This window comes from Dreissena polymorpha, chromosome 9, assembly GCF_020536995.1.
Source record: "Dreissena polymorpha isolate Duluth1 chromosome 9, UMN_Dpol_1.0, whole genome shotgun sequence".
Classification (NCBI taxonomy): Eukaryota; Metazoa; Mollusca; class Bivalvia; order Myida; family Dreissenidae; genus Dreissena; species Dreissena polymorpha.
Window position 1 is genome coordinate 80582494 of NC_068363.1, and position 19075 is coordinate 80601568.

Sequence of the window (19075 nt, forward strand, 5' to 3'; positions counted from 1 at the left end):
ATGTTATTAACAATAACTGGGCACAAATGTTATAAATTAAGCCTGATTGTGTATTGACTTGTAATAATTATTGAGATCATAACATGTCATTATACCAGAATCAGACATTTGTTCTTCGATGATCTGTTATAACAATTGAGCACTGTTTATCATGGTAATTGTAGAAATCTGTTGAACCTAAAATTACGTAAAAATGCGTATCAAAATTCAATCATCAGAATAAATAAAGTTTTGTGGCACAGCAAATCTGTGCCTTTTTAAATTAAATCCTGAATTGTAATGACAACATGAATATTGATTTACGTATCTTGTATGGCTATTATGGAATAAAAACTGTATAAATTGCACTGAAACCATGAACAAAGGACCATTTCTAATACAAGACCAAATCCATGAGCCCCATTACTGAGTATAATTATATTTTTATTTCTATATGAATATAGATCTTAAGATCTAGTGTTTTTAAAAGCACATCAGTTTGCGTTTTATTAAATTTCTCAACCAAATATATTTGGCCCTTGCTCTGTGGTAAGGGCGTTTAATGCAAATGCATAAAGTATTGCCCCAGATGAGCCTGTTCTGTCTGCACAGGCTAATCAGGGAAAACACTTTCCGCTTTTATTGTATTTTTCATTTAGTCTCTTCTTAGCAAAAATCCAGTTAACCCTTTCAGTGCTGAAACCGAATTTTGAAGGTCTTTGCAAACAGTTTGGATCCAGATGAGACGCCACAGAACGTGGCGTCTCATCAGGATCCAAACTGTTTGCTATTCTGATAGTATTCTTTAAAAAAAATCGAAGAAAATGCTAATTTTAGAAATTCAGCAGACAACATTTTAGCAGACGACAAATTTCCCAGCATGCAAAAGGTTAAGACAGAAAGTGTCGTTCCTGATTAGCCTGTGCGGACTGCATAGGCTAATCTGGGAATACACTTTACACACATTCATTAAACCCCCTTTTCACAGAGCACGGCTCATTTATATATAAAATATACATTCTTCAATATGGGTCTGATAAACATTTTATATGATTCTGCAAAAACACCTTTTCAAAGCAAGGCCGGATCCTCAGAGCCACGTTTATGAGAATGGCACGTATGTGTTTCTCGTCTATCTCAGAGAGAACACGGGACAGTCCACTCATGGCCTCAACCGTGATGTCATCCTCTGGATCCTCTTTGTCATCCATACCTGCCATCATGGCTGACAGCACGGTGGTCGAGTAGTGCTGGACCTGTATATATTAGTTGCCTTTATACATGATAAGTGAAGGAATGAGTTGCCTTTATTAATGAATAACTGTATGCCCACTTATGAATCAAGAACTGACTGGCCATTTATAAATCAATCACTGTATTGCTAATATTTAATCAATTTCTGTATTTCCACTTGTAAATCAATAACTGTATCATCACTTATAAATCATTTACTGTATTACCACTTATACATCTATGAATAGAATACAACTTATAAATCAATGACTACATTACTATTTATAAATCAATGACTGTATTATAAGTACAACTTAAAAATCAATATCTGCAAAATAACTAAGAATAACTCTTCCATGCATATCATTATATAGAGTAATGTAGGATATTGGTGCAAAACAAGGGATGTCATTGTAAGTGCCTAATGATTACGTGTTATGCTCATTAAACCATCATGATGCTTATTTAATAAGGAAAACCATGTGACAAAAGGCAACAGAACACTGAAAGCTGACCCATAGGCTCACACCTCTGGGAGGCTGTCAGAGTTTATGATTTTCTTTTGTACTTGTCATTTACTTTTGTCTGTTGACTCTTACATGGTAAACATGAAGTGCCAAAAATAATTCCTCTTAAAATCTGTGAGTAAAATGGTTAAACAGAGTGTCAAATGAAAGCCATGATTAAGATACCGGTATACAAATGCAAAGAACAACTGACCTGTGCCTTCCCGATACGGGCCACATTGCCCAGACCACGGATACACATCTGTCTAACAATGTGGGACTGGTCTACTAGGCGCCCCAGCAGACTGTTCATCACCAGTTCCACCAGTGTATCATCTCCCATGCATTTTTCTTCTATTAACTGTATTAAATGGACCGGCAATATTACAAAAATGATCCAAACTCAGGGTAAATGTGGCGTACTGAATAACATTCTTTTTAACAACTTGACTATTTGATTATTTAATAGTGCTTTTATCAATATGTGAGATCTATAATCTTACCTGGTACAGAATACTCCTGTTTAATTGGGTAGGCTAGGTCACATGTTGACTGTGTATTGTTTCACATTAGGTCTGCAGTTTTTATATGTAGTAAGTTTATTTAAATAACGTCACATAATTAAACATGATGAATGTCATAACTTACACGATATACAATAGCTGACATCTCCTCATTTTATTACCTCAATGCTAAAAAAGTATGGTATTATGTAAGATCACTTCTACACTGCTTGTATGACATACAGGGCATTACGAAACCTAAAACTAATATGAGACTGGTTCTGAGAAAACTGGGCTTAATGCATATGCATAAAGTATTGTCCAAAGTTAGCCTGTGCAGTCTGCAGAACTCTTCCCCCATAGAGTGGATTTTCGTTAAGAAGAAACTTTCTTTAAACAAAAAATTCAATACAAGTGTATAGCATTGTCCCTGATTAGCTTGTGCAGTCTGCACAGTCTAATCTTTGACCTACTTTACCCACACGCTATAGGCCCACTTTTCCCATGAGGCCATTCAAAGTAATACCTGTGCAAAGAATGCGGCCACTACAACCCTCTGTGGGTCATAGAGACTGGACATGTAGCTGGTCAGACTAGAGACAATCTTCGAGACATATTCACCGCCCACTGTACTGGTCACCAGGGCCCTGTATTCAAATGGAATTACACAAGTAAGAACAACTTTATCTGTTTGCTTTTTTCTTTGGCTTTACTATTTTCCTTTTTTTGCAAATAAACAGTAGAAAATCACTTAGGCATAAATAAAATAAACATGGTATAATTTAATGAAATGTTAAGATTTATTCAATATTGAAATCAAACATACACTGCATAATTTTATGTTATTTAAACTGAGAAAGCAATCATATTTATTTTATATTAAAGGGGTGCCAACATCTGCAAGTTATACCTTAAACAGTCTGAACCAAAGTGAAAATGGCTTTTATGCAATCAGCATAAAACCAGAGTAAGCCTGTAAGTAACTCGCAGTATGTTCAGGTTTTATGCTTTTTGCTGCTCATCAGTATCTAAGGGTTAGAAATGAAGCCTTTAAACTTGAATCAGTTAAGAAAAGTCGTTTATTTAATTGGACTTACTAATGGACAACAAACAGGTCAAAATGCGTATCTAAAATAACAAGGTTGACACTGTACTGTGTAAGGACGTTAATGGTGCCAAAATGTTCAAGTGAACCCTTTCCCACTAAGAAACAAGTAAAAATGGCTATGTGCAAACAGCATAAACCCAGAACAGCCTGCGAGTAACTAGCAGTCTGTTCAGGTTTTATGCTGTTTGCTTCTAATCAGTATCTAAGGGTTAGAAATGAAGCCGTTAATGGTGCCAAAATGTTCAAGTTAACAGTGTACTTTGTGAGAGTGTTGATGGCCCCTGGCAGCTCCTCTCGGTCCTCCAGTTTCCCCCAGCACTGCCCCTCCTCCAGCACCTGTGTGATGTCATCACTCTTCGTGTTGGCAAGGAACTTCTTGAAAGCATCCACAGCAACGCTGTGAAAAACAAGTACGGGTAAAGATTATATTTAGGTAGGACTGCATGTTGTGATATAGTTATAAAGTTATTCAAGAAAAGCTCAGAAATAGCTAACTGCAAGGCTATACAATAGATCAAATATTTGGTGGCTACAACGGTTAATAAATTATTTATCAATTAAGCACCGTATTTTCAATTTATCCAGTACTGACACTTAATGTTTACTGTGAAAAAATTGTCAAAAATAAATTTGTAATCCGAAATTTGTTGTTTTTGTTGTTTTATAACAAATATTTAATAACCTTCCTTCAAATGACAACACAGTGAAGAAAATAGTGCTCTTAAAATGATTCATATACAAAAATTTACTATAAACATTTACAATATTATGAGAAATAAAAAACAATATTGATGATTTTGTTAAATTGATTTGAAACTTTTCTTCATTTTTTTTTTAAGAAGGCTAGAGTGCTTTTTGGGAACTGGTCACTGTGTCATTGTTTACCTGACCATTTTATTGAGAATAAAATTGCTGTGCTCAACATATTTTAAACTTTTTTCCTTTAAGCTGACATGGTGTCCAGAGTTCCTCTTATGCATGAGTGATATTAAAAAAAGAGCCAAGCATTCAATCTGTTAAATCTGACATACAACCAACCAATCTTCACCCAGAGTTGTCGTTCCTTGCTCTCATATACAATGTCTGCCATCCCAAGAAAAGAGATTTGGTAGGATTTTATTTTATTGGTTTAAGTATTATATTATGAAAAGTAGTATCATTTTCTTTAACATTTTGACAATAGTGTATAAGTACATAATGATAAAATACTTTCCTAAATATAAAAAAAGTAAAAATATCAACAGTAAATTATTGAACCACATGGCTAGGCTATCATCACGTGGTTGGTTATATAGGCAGGGATTTGATCCAGCTATACTGGTTCCCGTCAAATCTCTGCGTGGAGGTTGACATCCAACAAGTAGTTTATGAGAAGGTGTAGCTCAATTTTGTCACTCATACAATGTATTTTTTTAGCATCCATGAATGATTATACAGTGAAGCAGAGTCGTTTAAATACTTTTTATTTAAGAGGACCAGCTTAGCACAATCTTTGCTATATCTTGTAAAATTCTACTCACTTGTTTAGGAGATCTTGTCTGAAAGTTTTAATTTGAAACACCTCAAGGTAGCTCCATGGCAGTGACAAACTTATGTAACAGACTTCTGACTAACCATACTTATCCAGAGGGCTGACCACTTATATTTCCTGTGAAGGTCGTTTAGGAAAAGATGTAACCTAAAGATATACCCAGATAGGAGACAAATGACAGACAGCAGACATTGGACAATTTAAAAGGATTGGTCACAAAAGAGGGGCACACGCACTTCATGATCAGGTCGACTAAAATGCTTTAACAATAAAACTTTGCACAGTTATATTAACACGCATTTACTTTGAAACTACCCTTTAATTTTGTGGCAGCTTTTTTCAATTATTGTTGTTAAGAACGCTGATATCTATTACGCCAAAGCCCATCCTAAGCTTACCTGCTTGGTTTGACTGGGACCATCCCAAGCTTACCTGCTTGGTTTGACTTGTTACCTGCTTGGTTTGACTTGTTACCTGCTTGGTTTGACTTGTTACCAGCTTGATTTGACTTGGACCATCCCAAGCTTACCTGCTTGGTTTGACTTGTTACCTGCTTGGTTTGACTTGTTACCTGCTTGGTTTGACTTGTTATCTGCTTGGTTTGACTTGGACCATCCCAAGCTTACCTGCTTGGTTTGACTTGTTACCTGCTTGGTTTGACTACTTACCTGCTTGGTTTGACTTGTTTTGATGATGTGGGCGGAGGAACTCCTTTCTTCTTGTCCTTTGCAGCTGGCTCTGACTGGAAATATAATATTGGGATTTCTATAGTCATAACAGATAGCATTTTATATTAATATCTAAGTTTAAATGAGTCGCACTATGGGAAAACAGGCCTAATGCATGTGCTTAATGTGTCATTTGTAAAGTTTGTCTCTTCTAAACAAAAATCCAGTTAGAGAGAAAAATGTATTGCCCCCTGATCAGTCAGTTTTGACTGAAGAGGCTAATCTATGACAAAACTTTATGCACATGCATTAATCCCCGTTTTCTTACAAAGTGGCCAAAATATGTTGTTATTTAATGGTCTTTGGCCTTGAACAAATAACAGGGCCATCATCTTATCATTGATTTAATTGCATTTAATAAAGAGTTCAAGACCATTTACATGCAAATAGAATAAATAGATTACTATTTTATATAATCTGTCAATTGTTTAGTCTCAAAAAGAGTACTTGAATGTAAAGGCATGAAAACAAATGGAGTAAGTTAGTTTTAAACACATAAATTATTATTAAAAGTTCTTTTGCAGATACCAGAGAAACCCACAAACTGTACACAATTTGCAGAGTTATGACAGAAAATCATTTTTATAAGAGAAAAGCAATGATATTTAACAGTGTGATCTGCATAAACAAAGCCTTTAAAATAATAGAGTTGTAGAATTTTATTAGCCAAAAGAGGCAAATATTACAATAGACATTCTATAAAAAAGAGTGTATATAACAGTATATTGTAACCATCTACACCTTTGTTTGAAGTATTCTAAATAAGCTGCAGACAGCACCATCCTAGCAAATATCCAGTTAAGGTGATGAAGTCAGAATCTTATTACATTTTCAGTATTCAAGAGTGTGTTAAATACACAAAATACACATCTGTGCGGCACATTTGGAAAATGGGGCTAAATGCATATGCGCTAAGTGTTGTCCCAGATTAGCCTGTACTGTATGCACAGGCAAATCTGGGACGCCACATTCAGCCTAGACTGGGTTTCCTATTAGAAATACTCCCTTTACACTAAAAATTCCATAAAAGTTGAAAATTTAATCCCTGATAAGCCAGTGCAGACATTCCTGGCTAATCTTGGATGACACTTTAAACACGTGCATTAAGCCCCGTTTTCCCAGAGTGTTGCAAATGTTTTTGAAGAATATTATTGCACACAACATGTTATACACACAGTATTTTTAAGGTTCTGTGATAAAAAGAAACAATAACAGATTACCTTCATGTGAAATTTAATAGAGTAATTCATGTAATGTTACTGATCATTCAAACCCATATCTCAGTGAAGATGAAATTTTTAATATCAGGACAAGAAACATTGAACATGTTAGAACATATGAGTCAAAGCACAAGCGTTAGCAGAAAACTTACAATACATGCCTTGTTTTTATGCTAGAATGATACAAAGTGTTTCTATGCAATTAAAGATACATATATCTATCATAAAGATAGAAAACATACTTTACTTCCAAATAAATTCCAACTTCTGCTTTTCTAAATTCAATAAATGAAATACATTATTTGCAATTGGAGAAACTATCAAAGAGAAGGTTCACATAAAACCATACACTTCATATGTAAACATGTTTGTAAACATAGGGAAATGTTTGCACAAAAGTCAAAAGGATACAATTATAATGAACAGATAAAGAACATAGGTCAAAACATTCTCAAGATACTGCCAGGAAACAAATGTCCTGTTACAAGTCTGTGACCTTGAGTTTTGACCTGTTGTCCTCAAAATCAATAAGAGTCTTTTTTTCCTCCCAGGTTACCAGCAAATCAATTCAGATGATCATATGTCAAAGCCCTCAGTAGATATCATGCAAAAACAAATTTCTTGAAACCAGCTCATGTGACCTTAAAAGTTTGACCTGGTGACTTCAAAATCAAAATGCATCTTCTTTTCCTTCTACTGTAAAACCATTAAATTTCGTGTGGTACCAATTTTCGTGGATTTCGTTGGTCCGCTGAACCACGAATTTAAGTACCAACGATAATATATAGTTTATTTGAAGTGAAGTAACTATTACAAAAAACAGATATCTCGGATAACTGACAACAAAAGAAAATGTCGGACATGACATTCCGAAATGACCGATTTCAGATTAAAAATGTATATAACAGTTTACAGATTTATCACATATGTCAATTAGTGCCAATTAGAGTTACAAGTTCAAGTTAAAAGAGGCATAACGGTTTTTACACGTGTATTTTGGGGACCTTATTACTCAATTGTTACTACTAGGCGACCGATTGTGCTGAAAATTGCAAATATTGTCAAAACAAAACTGATGGCAATTAGCAAGCTGGTACCAAAAGATGCGCTGCTTTATCTCTCTTGTCGACAATTATCGGCAACACTTTCATGCTTCAGTGAACATTAACCTTAAGTCTTGCTGTCAACACAGATTAGCAGATAATGCTTTAATATTACTCTGGTTGTTTTAATAAAAGTTTAATTATTATGACGGTCAGTCTTCTCAGAAAATTTGAAATCCACGAAATTACGTATCAACGAAGTTGATGTTTTTAATTTGAAACCCACGAAATTACGTGTCAACGAATTAGTTGTTTTTTATTTAACCACGAAATTTCATACCGACGAATTTCTATACGTTTACAGTATATCACCACAATACCAATTCACATGAGTGTTTGCCAAGCGTTTAAAAAAAAGTAATGCAATTAATTTGATGTTACAAACCCCTGTGAGCGTGACCTTTTACTTGGTTACCACACAATAAAGAGACTCCTTCCCTAAAACCCAAGCGACCACTATACCACTTTGTATGCTCATAGGGCAAATCATTTTCAAGAAATTAGTCAGAAAGGTATTTGCTGTAAGAGGGCCCTGTGACCTTGACCTTTTACCTATTGACCTCACAATTTGTAGGCCTCTTCTTTCTTCCCATGAAACCATCATACCAAGGCTTGTAGGAAAGCATTCACTTGATATTGTGAAGAAACAAGTGATTTATGGAAAAAACGATACTGACCGACCGATTGGCTGACTGACAGGTGGAGAGAAATTTGATGGCATAATAACCAATTAAAATATGTTGTGAAATAACAAATAGGGTTGCAGCCTGTGAGACGTATTGCACCTTAAGATATTTACACTAGACCAAATGGGTATTAGTTTCACAGTAATATCTCATGAGAGGCAAACAACAATCCAATTTGTTACACTTATATATAATGCAATAATAATAAGCTATTGACAAAGAAAGACCAGTATAATCTACGGTGAACAATCTTTTGCCTGTATATTTGTGCAAAGAGGTATTTTTTTAATGATTTCAATAAGAAACTAGAAATGTCATCCCAGTGTCTGAAAAATTGCTCATAGTGTATAGGAAGACCTGGTTAACCAACAATGGAAGCTTCATACCTATGAAGTTTTGCCTTTTTTACCTCATAATGTAGTCACGATATGCCCAAGAAAAAAATTCAATTGTAAATTTACAAGTGAAATAAATATGAATTGATGACAGGACTAAATACGGCTCTTGATGACTTAACTTCACATCATTGGGAGTTATCTACCTTTGAAATGTTAAGGTGATGACATGTAGTTTGAAAGATATTGTTATGTACCTATCTTTTGAGGTATCAAGTTTAAATTATGTGGTGAGGTGAATTCTTAAAATATGGAAGCGAAAATGAAAGTTATTTGGCACTGCATATTCCCATAATGAGATCTAGATATGTATGAAGATTAAACTTGGTACCTATTTTAATTGTCTATATATGCTCCAGACAAAACTTAAGAAAAAATGAACAAATAGCAATAATTATAAATATAGGTGAGCAGAGTTATGGTTCTTGTGCACGAATACTTAATGAGATATAACTACTTCTGAAGTTTCAGTTGATAACTCCTTATATTATCAAGATAAGCTTCAGACAAAATGTAAGTACAAAAATAAACAGAGGGCAATAACTCTATTAATCAGGGAGCAAGAGTTATGGTTCTTGGGCAATGCACACCCTCTCAGTAAGACCAACCTACCTATGAAGTTTCCAAATATACCTCTTTTACTTTTGGAGATATGCTGGGAAACAAAATTTCATAACAAAAATGAGAAAGGTCAATAATTTGAAAATAGGGGAGCTAGAGCTATGGCTCGTGTGCAATACACAACCACTTAACAAGATCCATCTACCAATAAGGTTTCAAGTGAATCCCTTTGATGGTTTTCAAGGGTGGGGACGAGATAAAATGCAGCATAACATTAGCACTTTTTAGGAGGATGCACAACAGAAACACAAAAAAGACATCCATGGTTAATCCATCATACCCCCTCTTTATGTGTTTTGAAGAGGTGCATATCCCCTCCACTGCCTTTTAAGGGGTGTAAAACATATCTGGAAGGCTATTGAGTTTGATGTTGACCACAAAATGCACTTAACATATATACTACTCATTCTCGGGCCTACCTGTGCAGGTTTCAATGGTTCCACACCCACACTAGAGCCAATGCGCACAAGGAGGGCTGCAAAGAGACGGTGGTAGGACTTCTTGACCTGCTCCTCAGTCTCCTCAACCTGCAGTATCTCCACCAGCGCACAGGTGATCTGACAACAGAGAGGCACATGTGTTCTGACAACAGTAGATAGTATATAGAGAATGTTTAGCAATGTGACATGTGAGTGGCTTATGATGTGACAACAGAGGAGCACATGTAATCTAACAACAGAGGAGCACATGTAATCTGACAACAGAGGAGCATATGTAATCTGACAACAGAGGAGCACATGTAATCTGACAACAGAGGAGCACACGTAATCTGACAACAGTAAAGGACACAATCTGACAACAGAGGAGCACTTAATATCTGACAACAGAAGAGCACAAGCAATCTGACAACATAGGAGCACACATAATCTGACAACAGAGGTGCACACATAATCTGACAACAGAGGAGCAAAGTAATCTTACAACAGAGGAGCACACGTAATCTGACAACAGAGGAGCACACGTAATCTGACAACAGAGGAGCATATGTAATCTGACAACAGAGGAGCATATGCAATCTGACAACAGAGGAGCATATGTAATCTGACAACAGAGGAGCATATGTAATCTGACAACAGAGGAGCATATGCAATCTGACAACAGAGGAGCATATGTAATCTGACAACAGAGGAGCATATGTAATCTGACAACAGATGAGCATATGTAATCTGACAACAGAGGAGCATATGTAATCTGACAACAGAGGAGCATATGTAATCTGACAACAGAGGAGCATATGTAATCTGACAACAGAGGGGCATATGTAATCTGACAACAGAGGAGCATAAGTAATTTGACAACAGAGGAGCATATGTAATCTGACAACAGAGGAGCACACTTTATCTGACAACAAAACAGCACACATTATCTGACAACAGAGGAGCACACATATCTGACAACAAAGGAACACACGTAATCTGACAATAGAGGAGCACACATATCTGACAACAAAGGAACACACACAATCTGACAACAAAGGAGCACACATATCTGACAACAAAGGAAGACACACAATCTGACAACAGAGGAACACACATAATCTGACAACAGAGGAGCACACATAATCTGACAACAGAGGAGCACACGTAATCTGACAACAGAGGAGCATATGTAATCTGACAACAGAGGAATACGCATAATCTGACAACAGAGGAGCACACGTAATCTGACAACAGAGGAGCACATGTAATCTGACAACAGAGGAACACACAATCTGACAGCAGAGGAACACTAGCAATCTCACAATAGAGGAGTTGTAGTTATCTGACAAAAGTGGAGGATGCTTACAGAATACTTGTCAGTCTAACAACAGAAACATAGGATGGTATATATAGAATGTTTAGCAGTTATAAACAACAAAAAGGCCATTTTACAATTTTGTTTTACAATATTGACACATGAATTGTCTTTATAATACACCTTTGTTGTAGATAAGCACACTCTTTTATTGAGCTTAACATATATAACCTGCTGTTTACAGAGTGTCTATGTTATATTTTGTATTTATTATTCTCATGAAAATATACACAGATACTGAGGTATCCATTTCCACTCAGAATTAAAGTGAATATTGCTATATGAAACCAGCATTCAACCAGAACAGCCTGCAAGCATCTCTCAGTGTGTTCAGATTTTATGCTTTTTGCTGCTCATCAGTATCTTAAGGTTTGAAATGATGACATTAAAACTTTAACCAATAAGAAGTCTTTTATTTATTTAGATTTTCTAAGGCACAACAAACGAGTCAAAATGCACATCTGAGAGGTAAAGGGTGATGCAACAGCTTACGGCTAAACATATATAACATTCTGTTAACAAAGTTTGTATGCCTCACTCTGGGAAAATGTGGTTAATGCGTGTATGTGAAGTGTTGTCCCAAATCAGCCTGAGCAGTCTGCACAGGCTAATCAGGGACAACACTTTTAACCTAAACTGGATATTTGCTAGGAGGAGACTTCCTTTAAACAAAAAATACCATAGAAGCTGATATATACGTCCCTTATTAGCCTGTGTGAACTTCATAGGCTAATCTAGGACAACATTTAACGCACATGTATTAAACCTGTTTTCCCACAGTGACGCTCATTTATGGTGTTGATGAAAAGGTACACACAGACTGAGATATACAACAGCTTACTGCCAAGGGTGTCTGTGTGGCCCTGCGGACTGGTTCCTTCTTATCGTCCGGTTGTTTCTCCTCGTAGGGCAGAGACTTCCCGTAGAGCTCCAACATGTGGTCCAGCATCACCGCCACCAGCTGGGGGTCACTGGACAGGATCTTCCAGATCTCCACCACATTTCTGTACAGGAATTATACATAGAGAGAGGTGATCTGGAAAAACTGGTCAAAATGCATGTGCATAAAGTGTCATCCCCGATTAGTCTGTGCAGTACACACAGGCTAATCAGGGACAACAATTCTTGCCTACACTGGCTTTTCATTTAAAAGAGACCTCCTTTTAATAAATAAAATCCATACAAGGGACAAAATTGTCACAAAACCAGGTTTTCAATTTGAAAAAAGTGTCTGATAAAGGGAGACAATTCAAAATGTGCATTGTTACCCCCTTTGTGTAAGATTCAATCTATTTTTACTCGTGGCGACCTTGATTTCAATTTGAAAAAATAAGTCTGATAAAGGGAGACCAACTCAAAATGTGGATTGTTACTGATTGTTCAAAGCTACTTCTCTAGTTTCAAAATCAATCTATTTTTAGTTGTGGGGACCTTGACCTTGGAGATATTGACGTAATTCTTTCGCGCGACACACCGTCCAATGATGGTGAACAAATGTGCCAGTGATTTTAAAATCTCATAATGAATGACATAGTTATGGCCCGGACAAGCTCATTTATGGCCATTTTTGACCTTTGAACTCAAAGTGTTACCTTGACCTTGGAGATATCAACGTAATTCTTTCGCGCGACACACCGTCTTATGATGGTGAACAAATGTGCCAAATGATATTAATATCTCACAATGAACGACAAAGTTATGGCCCGGACAAGCTTGTTCCGCCCACCCGCCAGCCCGCCCACCCGCCGACATTCGCCAATCTTATAACCATTTTTTTCCTTCGGAAAACCTGGTTAAAAAGCAGAAATGTCATCCGATGCATTCAGCCCGATTTTCACAGAGAAGGTTCAATAGGTATACATAGAGAATACCAGGTAGGTGTTAAAGAGTTTGGATCATTAATCAATAACTCCAAAAGCAGGAGTTACAGCTTATGTGCAGGGAAACTCCCCCTCAGAAGTGATTCATATAGCAATCTTAATGTATAAATGTATATTGATGATATAGGTCGTTCAGTTGAGACTGTACTAGGGTCATTTTGGAGCAAAGTGTGTAAAAGACCAAAATACAATGTAAAAAACATTTATCCTCTAGGTTTTGTTGTTTCAGAGCAAAAGATTTTGCAATACAAGTCTATATAATCCAAGTCTATATACACAGGGCCTGACAAAAAAACACTTTGCAGAGAACTTACTATGCTTCATCCCAAAAATATAACCTTGTGGTATCAGTAAAGTTATTTTGGTGATTCCAGTATTCCCTAAATTACTTTGTAATGGGTGGATAACAATAACAATATTTATATTGTACACATATAACCCTTTTCCACTTAGATACATATTTTGACGCATTTGTGGTCCCTTGAACGTTAAATTTAATTAAAGACCTTTCTTTCTAGATTCAAATTTTAAAGGCTTATTACCAAGCCTTAGGTACTGATGAGCAGCAAACAGCATAAATCTAAACAGACTGCGAGTTACTAGCAGGCTGTTCTGGCTTTATGCTGGTTGCAAAAGCGATTTTCACTACGTGAAAGGGTTAAACTAGTTTGACCTACTCATCAAAAGGCAGGCTGTATCCCAGCAGTGACTTGAGGACCTGGAAGAGGTGATGCTGGGCCAAAGTTCGTACAGCACGCAGGGCACCGGTCTTGGTTTGTGGAAACTGGATCTGAAAGAGCTTCTCGTGGATCGATGATAGAATGGCGTCAACCTGGAAGACAATTAAGTCTGGTGTTTGTGTGTGGTTATATTAAAGTAAAAATCATATAGTTTTATAGTTTTAATATTTGCAGACATATTGTCTAGCTGCAATAATAACAGTCAATATTTGCTATAGATGCTATATTTCTGTAGGTTATATTTTTTGCTACATTTATTAATAATATTTGCAGTCAACATTTTTACTATTTGTTATATTTGCAAATTCAATTTTTTTAATACATTGTAATATTTGCTAAGTAAAACAATTTTATGACTTATATTCACAAATTTCAAAAACATTTTTTTTTCACCCAAAATTTATAGTTTCAAACTATCCTGATTAACCACCAAAACTTATAGTTTTCCAAGCTTGTTTCATAAATATTGGAGAAGTCTACCCCTTTGTATGTGAGACTGATTGAATCAAAAGCCTCCTGATTTATGAGACATTCACTCCAAGTAGGACCTGGAGTCTCTAAACAAGATCTAGAGAACAATCACAACCAAACCTTAAGTGTTGACATTTTGTAAATGTTAAGGTTGGACAAATAAAAAGGAAACAAAAAAGATCCCACAAAGCTAGTATCAGTTCAGTTTTAACCACCAGTTCATGAATACATAAATTTGAGCCAAACTCTGTGAAAATGGGACATAACACGTGTTTATGCATTAATTGTTGTCCTAGATAAACCTATGCTATCCGTATACCTTAAAAGCAGGAAGTGTCCTTTCTTATTAGCCTGGGAGGATACTTAAGCACATGCTTTAAGTCTGTTTTCCAAAACGAGACTCGTCTGTAGAATAACTAAAGAGCACAACCCTGCAGAGGCTGGCCCATATCTCTTTGAGAAGTTCTGTGCCCCTGATCATACCCCTTTGAGGAGTTCTATGCCCCTGATCATACCTCTTAGAGGAGTTCTGTGCCCCTGATCATACCTCTTTGAGGAGTTATGTGCCCCTGATCATACCTCTTTGAGGGGTTCTGTGCCCCTGATCATACCTCTTAGAGGAGTTCTGTGCCCCTGATCATACCTCTTTGAGGAGTTCTATGGCCTGATCATACCTCTTAGAGGAGTTATATGCCCCTGATCATACCTCTTTAAGGAGTTCTATGCCTCTGATCATACCTCTTAGAGGAGTTCTGTGCCCCTGATCATACCTCTTTGAGGAGTTCTGTGCCTCTGTTCATACTTCTTTAAGGAGTTCTATGCCCCTGATCATACCTCTTTGAGGAGTTCTTTGCAACTGATCATACCTCTTTAAGGAGTTCTGTGCCCCTGATCATACCTCTTTGAGGAGTTCTGTGCCCCTGATCATACCTCTTTGATGAGTTCTGTGCCCCTGATCATACCTCTTTGAGAAATTATGTGCCCCTGATCATACCTCTTTGAGGAGTTCTGTGCCCCTGATCATACCTCATTGAGGAGTTCTGTGCCCCTGATCATATCTCTTTGAGGAGTTCTGTGCCCCTGATCATACCTCATTGAGGAGTTCTCAGCCCCTGATCATATCTCTTTGAGGAGTTCTGTGCCTCTGATCATACCTCTTTGAGGAGTTCTCTGCCCCTGATCATACCTCATTGAAGTGTTCTGTGCCCCTGTTCATACCTCTTTGAGGAGTTCTGTGACCCTGATCATACCTCTTTGAGGGGTTCTTTGCCTCTGATCATACCTCTTTGAGGAGTCCTTTGCCTCTGATCATACCTCTTTGAGGAGTCCTTTGCCTCTGATAATACCTCTTTGAGGAGTTCTGTGCCCCTTATCATACCTCTTTGAGGAGTTCTGTGCCCCTGTTCATACCTCTTTGAGGAGTTCTGTGCCTCTGATCATACCTCTTTGAGGAGTTCTCTGCCCCTGATCATACCTCATTGAGGTGTTCTGTGCCCCTGTTCATACCTCTTTGAGGAGTTCTGTGCCTCTGATCATACCTCTTTGAGGAGTTCTGTGCCCCTGATCATACCTCTTTGAGGAGTTCCGAGCCCCTGATCATACCTTTTTGAGGAGTTCTTTGCCCCTGATCATACCTCTTTGAGGAGTTCTCTGCCCCTGATCATACCTCTTTGAGAAGTTCTGTGCCCCTGATCATACCTCTTTGAGGAGTTCTGTGCCTCTGATCATACCTCTTTGAGGAGTTCTCTGCCCCTGATCATACCTCATTGAGGTGTTCTGTGCCCCTGTTCATACCTCTTTGAGGAGTTCTGTGCCTCTGATCATACCTCCTTGAGGAAATCTTTGCCTCTGATCATAGCTCTTTGAGGAGTCCTTTGCCTCTGATCATACCTCTTTGAGGAGTTCTGTGCCCCTGATCATACCTCTTTGAGGAGTTCGGTGCCCCTGTTCATACCTCTTTGAGGAGTTCTGTGCCTCTGATCATACCTCTTTGAGGAGTTTTTGGCCTCTGATCATACCTCTTTGAGGAGTTCTGTGCCCCTGATCATACCTCTTTGAGGAGTTCTGTGCCTCTGATCATACCTCTTTGAGGAGTTCTGTGCCTCTGATCATACCTCTTTGAGGAGTTCTTTGCCCCTGATCATACCTCTTTGAGGAGTTCTGTACCCCTGATCATACCTCTTTGATAAGTTACGTGCCCCTGATCATACCTCTTTTAGGAGTTCTGTGCCCCTGATCATACCTCTTTGATGAGTTCTGTGCCCCTGATCATATCTCTTTGAGGAGTTCTGTGCCTCTGGTCATACCTCTTTGAGGAGTTCTGTGCCCCTGATCATACCTCTTTGAGGAGTTCTTTGCCCCTGATCATACCTCTTTGAGGAGTTCTCTGCCCCTGATCATACCTCTTTGAGGAGTTCTGTGCCTCTGATCATACCTCTTTGAAGTTCTGTGCCCCTGATCATACCTCTTTGAGGAGTTCTGTGACCCTGACCATACCTCTTTGAGGGGTTCTTTGCCCCTGTTCATTCCTCTTTGAGGCGTTCTTTGCCCCTGTTCATTCCTCTTTGAGAAGTTCTGTGCCCCTGATCATACCTCTTTGAGGAGTTCCGTGCCCCTGTTCATACCTCTTTGAGGAATTCTGTGCCTCTGATCATACCTCTCTTAGGAGTTCCGTGCCCTGATCATACCTCTCTGGGGAGTTAAGTGCCCCTGTTCATACCTCTTTGAGGAGTTTTGTGCCTCTGATCATACCTCTTTGAGGAGTTTTGTGCCCCTGATCATACCTCTTTGAGGAGTTCCGAGCCCCTGATCATACCTTTTTGAGGAGTTCTTTGCCCCTGATCATACCTCTTTGAGGAGTTCTGTGCCCCTGATCATACCTCTTTGAGAAGTTCTGTGCCCCTGATCATACCTCTTTGAGAAGTTCTGTGCCCCTGTTCTTCATGAGTCCATTGAGGACAACACAGGCCCCTGAGGAGCTGTGTGACTGGGGGTCCAGCAGGCCTTCCTGGATCAGCTCTATGAACGCCTTTAACTGCTCTGATGGAAGCTTCTTAGAGATCACCTTAAAACAACCAGGGACATATTTATGTGCCATATTTACCTATATGTACCTTGTTCAGCGAAAACTGGGCCCAAGAAATGTGGGTAAAGTGTTCTCCCAGATAAGCCTATGATTTACACACAGGCTGTGAAATGAAATAAAAACAAGAAACCGTCGGAGACAGGTGATGCTCCCCAAAGGTTGTTTTTTTGTCACAATATTGCACTATATATTCAGATCAAAGGAAACGTCTTGAGGGGCATAACTTTGGACAAAATAATACGATGGATGGTTTAGCAACTTAAAAATTTCAAAGGGCCATAACTCATCTAACCAGAACCCACTAATAACATGCGCATCAAGGTAGTTAAGCTTCCCATAAAGCTTCATTGAAGTCCAGTCAGTAGTTGGGGAGAAATAGCCCGGACAAGAATTGCGCTATATATACAGTTTATAGAAAATTTTAAAGGGCCATAACTCTGTGAAAAATCATCCGACCATAACCGGCTGATAATATGCACATCTCCTGTTAATAGTGAAGCTTCCCATACAGCTTCATTGAATTCCCGTGATAAATTGCTGAGAAATAGCTCGGACAAGAATTGCACTATATGTACAATGGAAAATTTCAAAGGGCCATAACTCTGTGAAAAATCGTCCGACCATAACCCGCTGATAATATGCACATCTCCTGTTGGTAGTGAAGCTTCCCATAAAGTTTCATTGAATTCCCGTAATAAGTTGCTGAGAAATAGCCCGGACAAGAATTGCACTATATGTACAATAGAAAATTTCAAAGGGCCATAACTCTGTGAAAAATCGTCCGACCATAACCCGCTGATAATATGCACATCTCCTGTTGGTAGTGAAGCTTCCCATAAAGTTTCATTGAATTCCCGTAATAAGTTGCTGAGAAATAGCCCGGACAAGAATTGCACTATATGTACAATGGAACATTTCAAACGGCCATAACTCTGGGAAAAATCATCCGACCAGAACCGGCTGATAATATGCACATCTCCTCTTGGTAGTGAAGCTTCCCATAAAGTTTCATTGAATTCCGGTCATTAGTTGCTGAGAAATAGCCCGGAAAAGAATTGCACTATATGTACTGTTAATGGAAATTTCAAAGGGCCATAACTCTGTGAAAAATCATCCGACCAGAACCGGCTTAAAATATGCACATCTCCTCTTGGTAGTGAAGCTTCCCATAAAGTTTCATTGAATACTGTAATAAGTTGCTGAGAAATAGCCCGGACAAGAATTGCACTATATGTACAATAGAAAATTTCAAAGGGCCATAACTCTGTGAAAAATCGTCGGACCATAATCTGCTGATAATATGCACATCTCCTGTTGGTAGTGAAGCTTCCCATAAAGTTTCATTGAATTCCCGTAATAAGTTGCTGAGAAATAGCCCGGACGAGAATTGCACTATATGTACAATGGAACATTTCAAACGGCCATAACTCTGGGAAAAATCATCCGACCAGAACCGGCTGATAATATGCACATCTCCTCTTGGTAGTGAAGC

General features: G+C 38.0%; 1 protein-coding gene across 8 annotated transcripts in view; it reads right to left on the reverse strand.

Annotated features, from left to right (window-relative positions):
• LOC127843961 (maestro heat-like repeat-containing protein family member 1) overlaps positions 1–19075 on the reverse strand; it is a 62931-nt gene that overhangs the window by 5335 nt on the left and 38521 nt on the right. For 7 of the 8 annotated variants that reach the window (XM_052373871.1, XM_052373870.1, XM_052373877.1 and 4 more), the window contains 10 exons: positions 17410–17562; positions 13965–14119; positions 12249–12411; positions 10033–10170; positions 7051–7083; positions 5529–5602; positions 3589–3726; positions 2748–2868; positions 1933–2079; positions 1047–1235 (listed from right to left, as the gene is read on the reverse strand). In XM_052373871.1, coding sequence (XP_052229831.1) covers positions 1047–1235; positions 1933–2079; positions 2748–2868; positions 3589–3726; positions 5529–5602; positions 7051–7083; positions 10033–10170; positions 12249–12411; positions 13965–14119; positions 17410–17562 — 1311 coding nt within the window. The remainder of the gene's footprint in view (positions 1–1046; positions 1236–1932; positions 2080–2747; positions 2869–3588; positions 3727–5528; positions 5603–7050; positions 7084–10032; positions 10171–12248; positions 12412–13964; positions 14120–17409; positions 17563–19075) is intronic. The other variant, XM_052373872.1, reaches the window with a different exon arrangement.